Source organism: Thermobia domestica, chromosome 5 (assembly GCF_964235325.1).
Source record: "Thermobia domestica chromosome 5, izTheDome1.hap1.1, whole genome shotgun sequence".
Classification (NCBI taxonomy): Eukaryota; Metazoa; Arthropoda; class Insecta; order Zygentoma; family Lepismatidae; genus Thermobia; species Thermobia domestica.
Window position 1 is genome coordinate 181,470,750 of NC_137458.1, and position 13,719 is coordinate 181,484,468.

General features: G+C 36.2%; 1 protein-coding gene across 1 annotated transcript in view; it reads right to left on the reverse strand.

Annotated features, from left to right (window-relative positions):
- hgo (homogentisate 1,2-dioxygenase) overlaps nucleotides 1–13,719 on the reverse strand; it is a 720,105-nt gene that overhangs the window by 458,017 nt on the left and 248,369 nt on the right. Inside the window, exon 3 of the mRNA XM_081759460.1 lies at nucleotides 1,245–1,375. Within this exon, the coding sequence (XP_081615586.1) occupies nucleotides 1,245–1,375 (131 nt within the window). The remainder of the gene's footprint in view (nucleotides 1–1,244; nucleotides 1,376–13,719) is intronic.

Sequence of the window (13,719 nt, forward strand, 5' to 3'; positions counted from 1 at the left end):
CCGATATTCATGGCAACAGAGTAGTTGGTGAGACCTTTAGGAATCTTGGCTTTGTGATGAGATTAGGTGATTTTTCTAACACTAATGTTCTCAAAACATTATACATTGCCTATGTACGGTCTAAGGTGGAATATGCAGCGATTAGCCTGTTGTTTTTCCAAAATAAATAAATAAATAAATTTGTGTTTCTTTAATTTCTTTATAGCGATTTGTACTTCTATTCGGTTAAGTTCTGTGATATACGATTAAGCGGTGTGTATTACCCTTTCTTCACGCACATTAGTTTTTGGCTGCGTGTTAAGCAATTCGTCAAAGAAATCTTTCCATCTGTGTCAGTGAGAACCGTTCCGTCATCTTTCTTTAATATATATACACGAGGTTGATAGTCTTTCTTAAATTCGTTGGTCCCCTTATACATGTCCCGAATATTTTTATTTTTACAATTATCCTCAAGTTTCTTAATTTTAGCTTTCATAAAATCGCGTTTCTTTGTTCTAAAAGTTTTGGAAGTTTCTTGCCTGATGTCTACAGAATTTTGTGTACTTATTTCATTGGGTTTTTGGAGCCAAGGTAATTTCGCCTGTTTCCTCTCCTTCGCTAGTTGAATGCATTCCTGGTCGAACCATGGTTCGTTCTTATTTATATAATTAAAGAAGTCGGTTCAGAGAGTGTTGGACACATTATTGTTTTCCACCTTTTGAATAACTTCAATTCTTTGTACTAAGTAAAGCAGTTAAAATTAAATTCGATAATACTTTATATAGTGCATATAATACATACATGATTATACAATTCGTTTTCATTTTACCTGTAATATTTGTGCCAATCGTCAAAACTTTAAGAATGCCTTCAAACTTAAAAAAAACACTGGAGGTCTCAAATACGGGTTGAGAGGGGTGCTTGAGGAGAAGAGAGAATGCATGTTAAGTTGCTATTTCCGATGTAACTTTCCTCTAATAGAACTCTGGAGCCGCAACTGTATAGAATAGTGAAATAATACTCGTATTTATAAAATTTAATTTCAATTCATTAAGCTGTAGAAATTATTTCAATAATTCATATAATAAATTTTAATAGTGAGTACAACTTTTAAATTTCCTTTAGTTCTGAATTTACCAAAATTATTAGTAAATCTTAGCTTTACGTAAGGTAAAGAGGAAACTTCAAATTTTTCCCTTATAAAATGCAATTCTATGAGTGAAAAATAATACTTTTTTCTTTTTTTAAATTTAATTAATGCTTACCTGGTTTGGATTAGGTAAGTTGTCATCCCAATCATGAGAGATATGACCACCCGTTAACCTCCTAAAGGGTTCATGCAACACCGAAGGATAAATACGATATAGCCAGCTTCTTCTATTTTCAATCCGAGGTGCTGTAAATATAAAACAAGACAATAAACTTGCGAACCGGGTACTGCTCTAGATGAGAACATACGTCTGATTTTTCTTTTAATATAAACTTTACAAATTGGAAATAGCAAATTGTTTAATGAAATTTCTTGACGTTTAAGAACAATTTCCGAGAATATACTTGGGAAATCCTTGATAGTTGGTTATTTAGAGTTTGGTGTAACTTATACCAAAGAGGCTATGTGAGATTTGGACCTACAACTTAACATGACCACATCTGCATCCACAGGCAACCGAACACGGGTCTGTCACATAAAAGGCATATATATATACTGGGTACGTCTACTTTCCAACCTACAAGCTTAAATTTCTTGGAGAGAGGAATATAGTCCAATTTTCAAAATAGAAGTATTTGCAGGTCAAATGGAGTGTTTCGATTGCTGGTAGAAAGAAACGTTCAAATTTGTGGCCTTCAGCATCTCGTAGTAGAAGTTACGACAACTTCCCTACTTCCGCCCAAAAGAATTCAATAAATTTCTGCTCGCACCGTTTGAATCTTATCTCCAGGAAGTGTGGCCAGGAGGACATGCTTCACGATAGTATATATGAACCTTTATTGTGCAATACAAGAAAAAAACAAGCCCCGCAAGGTCTGCAGAGAGTACATTTTTGATCAAGGCATGCTCGGATATTCCAATAATAGTGTGTCGGGGTGGCATTTTGTTGGCAATATAACCTGTCAATACCATACCATTCTGCACAAATGGGAGCTAACATGGAATAAGCAAGCATTGTCAGGTATGTTACTTTTCTACAGTTACAGTGCAGGCAAAATGGAAAGCCTTATTGGGTCCATTAGTATACAACCAACACCAAATAACATGTAGAATTCGATTCCGATTCTTGTTTCTGTTTGAGAAGCCATACTTATAGCATTACGGTCCGGCTTTTAACTTGTCCTAGTTCAGAATGTCATAAATGCAACGTGTTACGATTCGATAAATGACATTTTAGTCATAATTTACTCATATAGCTTAAATTACACAGTTTATCTACAAAAATCCATTCCATTCAACGTCTCAAGTACGATTCGGCTAATAACATCATATCAATTAGCATGGGACGAGATGAAGGTGTACGGATGCCAAGAACAGTCAACAATTCAGGTTTACTTAAACAGTGTACAGAATGTATTCTTTTCCTGACATTGGCAAGAAAGAAATTTAGAACTGAGTCAATGCGAGAGAGATTTGATACGCTAGCCATACTTCAAATGGTGGAACGGTACTCTATTGTTGTTGAAATAAACGTTTTATAGAATATACTTAAGGCTGTAATATTCCTAACCTCTGTAAAGCTGTACAGGAGACTCGCATAGCACTCTTGGTCATGGCAGCAATGTGATCAGTAAACAGAAGTCTTTCGTCGAACACAACCACGAGATCCTTCTAAGATGAGACCTTAGCAATAGCATCATCTCCAATGAAGTAGGCAGTAGGTAGAAGATTATTTTCTCGCACACTACAGAAAGTATGGGCAAGAGAGAAATGGGTCTGTATGATGAAACATTGTTCGCGCTGCTAAATTTCAAAATAGGTACAACATTAGCCTGTTTCCACGATCTAGGGAAAACGCCTTCCCTAAAGCTTCTATTTAAAAATCGTGATAAAGGGTTGGCCAGAGATTCTGCAGTATTACGCAAGAAGATTGAACTGATATTGTCAGGACCAGGAAAACGATTCAAAGGTAAAGAAGAAAGAAGATGCCTTACCTCTTCAGAAATACGATTTATATATGTGATCAAGTATGGACTTTCGTTTAGGTATGGGCCTTTCGGTATCAAGTCTCGGTGTGCCGGTAGTCCATTAGTTTTTATATTTTTGTATTATCATTTCAATTTTTTGCTGAAATTCTCATTATTGACTACCTTTATATTTATAATTAAACATTTGAAAATATTGACGAGTACAAAATACAAAATTAAAATTAACTTTTTTGTATATAGTATTATAACAACTTGAAAACAAAACAGTAGTTTGTACCCTAATTTGTTTATATGATAATTTAGTGCCTTTACCACACACAAAAATAAATATTAACAAATAATTAAAAAAAATTGTTAAAAGAGGACATTTTAAAAATGTATAATTTACTCGAACACAAATATTACGTTAAGCTTCAAATAAACATTTCTAACTAATTGAGAAAATACTTTAAATGCCAACTTTAATTACTTATAATTTTTCTATATACTCAAACTTTCCATTTTCCTTTTCTTTCATATATGAACATAAGAACAATTTATAATAAATGTACTATAATATAATTATATGGTTATTTCCTTAATATAATCTTCTTTCAACATTATATTCTGATGTCTTTCTGTCATTTCAGTATATAATAACACAAAATCACAATTTTACTATCAGACTTTCCACAGTAAATAATCTATTAAGTTTAGATATCAAATTTATGATATTTAGCCGCGTACAGGGTTTATACTTGAAACTTTCACTTTGTAATAATTTATCTATAAACTTTTCTAGTCCCTCCTATATTATGAAGAAACCTGCTCATATTATTTCCGTATATCGCTGTACTACGGAGAATGGAGAAAGAATATTAAATTAAATGCAAAAAATAAAGAGCGGATTGCGAAAATAGCCGGCGCCGGGTGTTAAATATAATATTATCCAATTTTGCAGGGCGTTCTCCATCCATGATTTAAGTTAGAACTTGGCATATTTTTCCACTGCATAAGAAAGGCTACGGCCGTCTGGATGGTAGCCTTGCGGGTCACAGATACCTTCTTTTCCCAATAAACTCTATACACAAAATATTAAAGTAGTTCTTGTCATTATACACAAAAATTGTTTGTATACAATACACTTTTTTTATAATTCTGAATCGCCTTATTTTGTATCATGACCTATCTTTTATCAACTCTGATTGAATGTTTAACATAATGTAGGGATTTAGCAAATTGACATAATGTACATTCTTCACCAAAAAACACATTTTTGTATAGAGGAAATTCAAATATTACCAATTTGCAATATTTTCTGCAATACCTTCGATATTCAAATGTTGTATTCTAGTGAATTTACATTTTGAGATAAACGTACAGGAATTCCAATTAATGCGTTACACGTTACTGATTTTACACTATTTTCCAATCCAGACTTTTCTAACCCCCACTACAATCTAAAGCCTACTTCAAGGGAAGGCCTGATTATTGTATCGACCGCCTCCCTTGAACTCACCTTCTCGATCCCTGATTCGAAGTCCTAGCAACCTCGAAAAGAACCGAGAAGGGATTCTTCACGCAACGGAAAAAAAGAAAACGAAAAAAAACAATGAAAAACCAAAAACTTACCTCCGGCGGATGCAGATTAGAGGAGAGAGTAATAGCTCCATTCACCTCCCCTTTGTAAAGCTTTACCTTAAATATATATTATATTTACCTTGATTTATCTTAAGTACTTGGAAAGAAAAAAATCATTTCTAGATATGGTTTATTGACAACACTTCAATTCTTACTGTCGTTGTAGTTAGCCACAATATTACAATTAGCGTAAGGTGCCTTGACCTCTATTATAACCTCATGATATCAGGAGAAAAAAATCAAAAGAATACAATTAGGATTCTGTCTGTCAGTCTCATATCAAATTCGTTACAATACACACCATTATCAGGTTTCCATTGTTCATCTTTCATAACAGAACCGTCCATAAACCAATAGTTGAAGTAGATTGTGCTGTAAGTGTTAGGAACCGTTACCTGACACTTCGTCACACCGCTTAAGAGAAACACTTGTATTGTAGTCACAGGAAATTGAATAAACATTTAAGAATTTCACATCACTCATCATATGTTCGGCGCAATAACAGGCACAGAGTGATTCTCGCCTGAGCCAGTGCCAGCTAAAAGAAGTGTTACCGCTTCCGGTTCAGTTCAGGTGCCGAAGTCAACAACCAACGAAGGAACGGAGGTAATATTACGGAACATCCCCGTTCGGCAGCTCCAACCATGGGCGGACTTTACTACTAACTATAATATCATAATATTAACTAAGTCAAACGTGATACACCTGAAATCTCAATCACTGCTTCAGCAGGAACGAACTCCTGCTCACACACTTCACATAGGGCAAAGAGCCGTAGCAGCTTAGATAATAACGTATACAGCCGAATGTTCCCTAGGCCGACACAGCAACTAGTGACTTGGACGTTTAGTAATAATGTTCCCTTCGTGGCGGACAAATTAGACGGACAGTATGAACAGTACACAGTAGATAGACAATCTGAATTTGCTAGACCATGAACCATATGGTATGTAACACACTTAGTAAACGGCGATTGGACGAGATATTTATGTATTAACTAGATAAACCTTGGATTGATGGACGAGAAAATATATATAGACAGTTAACTGACAGACAACGATTGGACTTAACGTAGCTTGGAATGTCAAAACTTCTGGAAACGTGTAGACACTGTTTGAAACAACCCCTGTAACGTGGCAACCTTACCAATGTAATCATCTGAACCTATAACAAATAGTGAGGAGCATTGGTAAATACCGTCAATATATGATATACAAAACTTCACTTAAACTGGAGCTTTAACAGTAGATAATACCCTAACAAACTGATAATGCGGTTGAACTCAAGACTTAATAAACGTCGCAGCAGAGAGAGAGAGAGAGAGAGAGAGAGAGAGAGAGAGAGAGAGAGAGATTACACTACGTATGACTTACGTGATGAGAGGGCTGGCTAAGACTATTCGAGGCCGCGCACGGGCCGGGCCCCTTTTAGGAGAAGGTTCCTCCCATAGGAACTCTTTACTCGGACATCGTGTCGTATGTAAAATACGATCGTAAGCTATACATTTTAGTACCCACAAATATTATTTTGTACCTCTGGAGAACACCAGTGCTTTAATTTCGTTATCTCAACTTTGATAAACAACTATAGATCTTTATTTCAACTCTGATAGACCACTATAGCTCTTAAGAAGCAATAATAGTTTCATTTAGTACGATCTTGTTACATAATAATTTAACTGAACTAAATATATCTATTAACTTCCCACGGTTCTAGTTTTACGATTCAAGATTTCCAATAAAGAAAGGTTAAGCTCACTTCACTTTGATGTCCCCATGCAGAACAGTCATTGTAGATAGACTTAAAGTTAGTCACATTACCTGGAATGCTGCTACAAGTGAAAGGAATAACTATTCTCACGACATAACTCCGCTTACAAAAGAATCACCATGTGCTTAGTTAGCCTCCCCTCTTCATATCAGAATTATCCACTTTTCGTCCACAACTCAGGAAGAATAATATTTCCTGCAGTAGCTTTACTCCTTTGAGAATCTTGTTATATAGAGTAGAACGACGAAATAACTTTCAATACGTCACAAATTAAATTTCTTTTAACAAAGAAGGGAAGCACAAAACACCAGTTTTGTGCGGCGTGGATAGAGTACACAGTATATATAAAGACAGTCGTTTCACCGCGTCGCTTCTCTCTCATTCTCTCTGTCGGAAATGTCGGTGAAATTTTTATCACAGCTTTATTAAACGAAATAAAGATAATTTACATAAAATGCAGAAATTAATGAACAAAATATATAGAAAGAATGAACACTACAACCTTAATTCGAACTATAAATCAACGTTAGAGACTGGCCTCATTCCGTAATGCTCTTATGCCTTTACATTCTCCTACTCTGTGCGACTCAAAAGAAGAAGAAGAACAACATTGATAAAACAAACTCAAGGGCAGTTTACCACGAGAACCACCGTGCAAACAAAACAAAATCTGCATATCAACGCAATGTTTGCGAAAGAACAATAAACATAAAAATACTTTAAATTGCACTATTATAAAAATTACGATAATAATATGAGTAATATAATCCAAAATTCACATTGAGCCTATTAGCTTGTCTGTAAAAAACAAGCTATGCTACAGTTCTCACCGAGCCTTGGAAAAGAAAAAAAATCTTTTTTCCTTTTGAATTTGTGACTCGACACTTAAAGAAATGAAGACTGAACAAACAATATAAATAGTTACAAACAATATTTATTTAAACTAAATCTTAATTAGGATAGTTAGATAATAATTCCTTCCGCTTATCCGGAAAACAATCAAATATCTTTAAGTTTTGAAAGTTTTGAGTACCTACAGACTCACCAGACAAGTTATGCAGAACTGCACAATTCTTTAAGAGTTTATGAACCAAAAAGGGTCCAATAAAACAATTAAGATACTTAGAAGTTTCTTTCTTAGCAGCTGAAGAAAGATAGTGCGTTTTAATCATCACTAAATCTCCTTCCTTTAATTTTACTTCTCTTCCAGTCCTCTTCATTTTCTGACGTTCTCTCTTAGGGTTACATACAGAGGTTACTATATGCTTCCGATTCCTTTTGTAGTTCAGGAGGCCACGGGAACGATCGCTTAAATGCTTCGGTCGCAGAATACGAGAGGAGTAACTCAGCAGGAGTTTTTCCACTACTACTGCAAATGGAATGATTGAGAAGATCTTGAGCCATTTTGACGACTTTACTCCAATTGGTTTGTTGAGTGTTACACTCTAACCTAAGAATTCGGTTAAATTTCCTTGTGAGACAATTTAAGCAACTCCATTCGCATTTGGCGAATAACTAGACGTTTGAAGATGCTTTATATTATGTTGACGACAAAAAGAATTCCAGAGTCGTGAGGTAAATTGTGAACCTTTATCCGATATAATTACCCGAAAGTATGGAAAGAATAGAAGTATTTTTGTTTGAGAACTGAAATAATTTCTTTAGCATGTGCTGTACGAAGAGATAGATAGACAACAAATCTAGAAAAAATATCAATAATCGACAAAAGATAGTAATATCCATTACTACAGGGTAGTTTTCCTACCAAATCTATTCCTAATTTTTCATGAGGAGCTTGAGCTTCTATTTGACATGCTTCCTTAGCAATGATCCGATTGGCAAACTTAGTCTCAGCACAGCGAGTACAATCCTTCACATATTTTTTGTCGAATTTCGCTGGTTACGCCAATAGAAAAGTTTGCGACATACTGACAAACATTTGTACACTCCAAAATGACCTCGCAGATGGACTACTTCAACAATGTTGTCATCTAGACATTGTGGCACAATGAGAACCCATTGATTGGTCCGCACATTCTTACGATATAGAAGACCTTTATGTTCTATGAAGTCAGAGACTTCAGATGGATTAACGAGAGATTCCCGAACTTTCCGACAAAATGGATCTTCGGATTGACCTTGAAGAAATTCCTCACGATTAAGAAAAGAAAAATCAAGATTATACAACAGATTAACCGAAAGATAGCTACTATCTCCAGGAAGTTCCGGAGGATATCTGCTAAGTATATCAGCAATGAAATTGTCTTCTGATGACACATTTTGGAATTGTAGATCGTATCTTTGGAGTTTTATAAGAATACGAGTAGTCCTAGGATCTAAACTTTTCATGGTAAACGCATGCGTAGCTCCTGCGTTATCGCAATGTACAACCGTCGGACGTCCGAGAATATATTGGGAGAAATGGTCGCAAAGAAAGAGAATAGCTAATACTTCTAGTTGGAAAATGGATAAGGATAGCTCATGCGGCTTTACTTTTCTACTTGCATGAGCAATAATTACTGGAGACGATTCACCCTCAAGATATTGCGCAAGAAATCCTCCTAAGTTTTCTCCACTGGCGTCTGAGAAAACATGGAATGGAAGTGAAAAATCAGGCTGGCTTAGAGCCGGTGGTTGACTCACGAGTTCTCTGTAAAATAACTCTAAAAAATCAGGAGTGAACACAAACTTCCTATCCTTTTTCAACAAGTCGTATAGAGGAGATGTTAAAGCAGAGAAATTAGCTATGAATTTTCTTCTCCAATTTACTAAACCCAAAAATGTCTTAGCTGTCGTTTGGTTTTCGGAATCGGGAAACAACGAATGGGCTCATTATGTCGAGGATCAACCTTGATATTACTTCCACTAATGATGTGTCCTAGAAAATGTATTTCAGGTTGATAAACTGGCACTTTCGAAAATTTAATGAAAAATTAGCACGAGCAAAGATTTCAAATGCCTTTTCTAAATGTTCGAAGTGGTCCTCAAGAGAAAAACTAGAAATTAAAATGTCGTCAAGATAAATAGTGGCAAAAGATTTAGTAGTCTGATCAAAGAAAGAGTACATGATATTCTGAAAAATTGAAGGTGCACTTTTGATACCCATCGGTAATACGCACATTACATACTGATGACCTGCATATACAAAACTAGTACATGGATATTATATGGGATCTAACCCAATTCCATAGTATACAGAAGAAAAATCAAAAGAACTGAAATATTTGGCCTTAGTTACCCGGTTCAAAATTTCGCCTATAGGTTCCACCTGAATTTTTGGCGCCAAAACTTTCTGATTTAAAGCTCGGAGGTCCAAAACTGGACGTACTCCTCCCGACGCTGTGCGTACGCAGTGTATCGGATTACGATACGAAGAAGATTGTTCCCTAGCTAACCCAAGCTTGATCCAAGTTTGAAGTTCTTTCTCAAAAGCAGGTTGAAAAGCTTGGGGAACAGGATAGTACGGTCCTACAATCGATTTTTCATCTATTAGTTGAATTTTATAGAGCGGTGGACGCACTCGTCTAGGATACTAAGAAAATAAATATCGATACTTCAAAACAATACTGGCTAGACGTTCTTTCGAATGTTCATCTAAGTCGATTCTCGACTTAACATAATCCTGAATCTCAACCTCAGAGACATTAGGCTCTGGAACCACCGACGAGTAATATCAACAGGATTCATAGGAAAATTCGTAGGCTGCTTCACTGACTGTTGAGGTTCCTCAATGGTTGAAGTCACTAAAGAAGTGTTCTTATCCCTCTGTTCGATAGATCGAACTGGCCATGTGGGTGAAGAGACTTCCACACGATTCGAAGAAATTCCAACGAATAAGACTTCAGGCCTTATGGTCTGTAAGGAAATCTGAGTCCCAGACGAAGTTTGGAGTCTAACTTCATTTTTACCTCTATCAATGATACCATTGAATTTATCTAAGAACGGACATCCTAAGATGATATCAGTTCGTAAGTATTTCATCACAAATATACGAGTTTCAAAAAGGTGACCTTGAAAATTTAAATTGAAAGTTTGTAATCCCTATACTTGGAATTTTTCCTTTCCTGCAAAGGCTCCCAAAGTGAGTCTAGTATATGGATGTAGCTTGGCGGCTGGGAAAGTTAGTTTTAGACGTTTCCATATTTCCCAATCCATCAAATTCAGTTCAGCGCCGCTATCCACCGTACACCGCAGATCTATGCCAGCAATGTTTCCTTTTATCATGGGTGGAGGAGAAAAATAGTACTCTGACGAGGAAGAGACATAGTCGTCTTCAACTACAAAATTGACATGGAATTCTAGAAAAGGATTTGTAGTACTAGAAGAGTTTGACGAGGTCACTGTACAAATACTTCGGAAGGGGTCTTGTCCTTCGCAGCTTGCCTGCCCCTTTCTCATTGGCAGCTGCGAGTCAGGTTTTCCGAACTATTTACCTGCTCTCTCGAATTCGGAGACCCTTCACTGTTACCGCTAGACATGTCTAAATCCATCATTTTCTTCTACTCGATCGTTATTATAACTATTATTATTATTATAGTATCGATTTCCTCTTCCTGTAAATCGTCGATTTCGATAGCCTCGAAATGAGTTGCTTGTAATTATTATTATAATTACTAAAGTTCTGAGAATACTCCGAGTTCCTCTTTTCAGTCTGACAGCTGCTATCAACTCTTATTTTGATTAAAGTTTTGATTCGATTTAATAATCTTCGCCTGTTTAATAAAAGATCTCTTCCGAGGAGGTTCAAACTCGGTACGCGGACCGGTAATCGAAGACAAGTTCCCAATCTGAATCATCAGATCGACTAAGTTCTGACTTGGATTGACAGATAATAATCTTACGTCATCGTAAAGTAAACTTCCCAAAATTAGACCTGAAAGTTCCTGAAAGTTAGGATTTTCAGTAATGTTATAATACATTTCAACCAAGAACCAAGAAAATTCCAACAACGAGGAATATTTTTATCATACTTTAAAGATTGGAGATATCTTTTCTGCATCACCTCGGTTTTCTCATTACAATACTGACTTGAATAACTGGATACAATCATAAAATGAACGGATTTCATGTAGGACAGACTGAATCCAGACTTCAGCTCCATCTCGCAAGCAACTTTGAAAAGCTCTAACCTTTTCGAAATCCGAAAAGAATATCTATCTATATAACGTTTGAAATTTCTAAGGAAAGCTCTGGATGCACCAGGACGAATTTCTCCACCAAAAGTAGGAAAATAGCTAAGATCCTTTAATGAAATCTGTTTAGATTCATAATTATATTGCTGACTAGGAATCCTAGACCATATAGAACCATTGTCAAAAGGACTTAAGTTAGACACGTTATAGAACGGTGTAGAACACTGACTCAAAGGGTTGATCGGATTACTAATGGAACTACCCCAACTGGGTTGACTGAATGATGAGTATTTCGGAGTCGAGTGACTTGAATTCCAATTAGGCATAGTATAGACCGGAGAACTACTATTACCAAAGATAGGCACGGTATTTCTACCAATACTTGGAAAAGTATCTAAATTAAATGAGGACTTCATCGACGGAACACTAGGGATAGGTTTAGAAAACCAAGAAGTATTAGTTGTAGTAGCGCCATTAAATAACATTCCATCCGAGTGTGAAGTCGGATGATCATTATAATCGAACTTACTGTTTTCAACAGACGTCCTATCCTTTCGGACATCTGTGAAACAAACTCTCTTAGGAGCAACACTACCGTCTCCCCCTTCGGTCTCAACATTTATTTATTTCGAAACCGGAAACTTCGCTCTAGCTTCCTTAATTTCTTTCTGGAGCTGCTCATAACGAAGCTCGAGTTTTTGTTGAAAGACAGAGACTCTTTTAGTTAAGCTTCTCTGTTCATCACAAACCGATTCGAGAATAGTAGCAGTAGTTTCATAACCTTCTTTAATCGAAGTTATCTCCTTGCTATTAGTATCAACTAATTCAGGTAAATTTCGCAATTCACCTTTTAGTTCTTCCGCTTTTTGATTTACTTTCAAGAGGTCACTCTCGACAATTTGCAGTCGAGCCTCTTGTTCTAACTGAGATGTAGTTATCACATTTATTTGTTCGCGTAGTTTGTTCGTTTCCTCGACTATTTCTTTGTGTACCTCAAATTTGACTTCGTTAATTTTCTCAGCTAAAATCAAAATTTCATCGTGCTGCCTATCTAGCTTTTTATCAAGCTTTTCATTTGGTTTCTGCAACTCTTCGCGATGGTTGTCCAGTTTCTCATTCTGTTTTTGTAACTCTTCGCGTTGTTCACCGAACTTTTCTTGTAAGAACGCAAATAAACGCATTTTCATTGAACTCTCGGATCCTCCAATAGGGGACGAAGTAACTACAGAGAATTTTAGAACATCTTGTTCTTCATTTTGGTTTGGCTTAACCAAGCCACCATTTTCGAAAGATTTTTCGATTTTTCCCATTTCCATTTGAGGGTTGGCAACCCTGACAAATCCATTGATACGAATTCCGACTTATTAATTCAAACATACTATCGGATTCTTTTATCCCTACACAACAGAAGTGATACCATCGGGTACACTTTTCACACATTACTGAATTTTCCCGTTCAGCAGTTTCCGTTATTACAGACTTACTATTACTTACTATTACAGACCGTTATTACTAGCAACACTGCCCCCAACTGAAATTCGCTCAGACGTTGACATATTAATAAGTACACAATAATACTATCACAAATTATATATCACACTATATATGAATATATCAATACAATACTTCCCTTGGGAGAAACCAACATCAGTAACCCTACCAGCACACGTCACCGAACAGTCTGCCTCACTCTCGTTTTCTTTCTCTCCCCTCTCTGTTTTTTTCTTCTACTCTTCCTCCATCCACAATCCTACCGTCAGAAAAATCCTGGCTGGGTCGCCAAAAATTGTAACCCCCACTACAATCTAAAGCCTAGTTCAAGGGAAGGCCTGATTATTGCCAATACGTAACGACCGCCTCCCTTGAACTCACCTTCTCGATCCCTGATATCAGAATCTGACAGTCCTAGCAACCTTGAAAAGAACCGAGAAGGGATTCTTCACGCAACGGAAAAAAAAGAAAACGAAAAAAAACAATGAAGAACCAGAAACTTTCCTCCGGTGGATGCAGATTAGAGGAGAGAGAAATAGCTCCATTCACCTCCCCTTTGTAAAGCTTTACCTTAAATATATATTATATT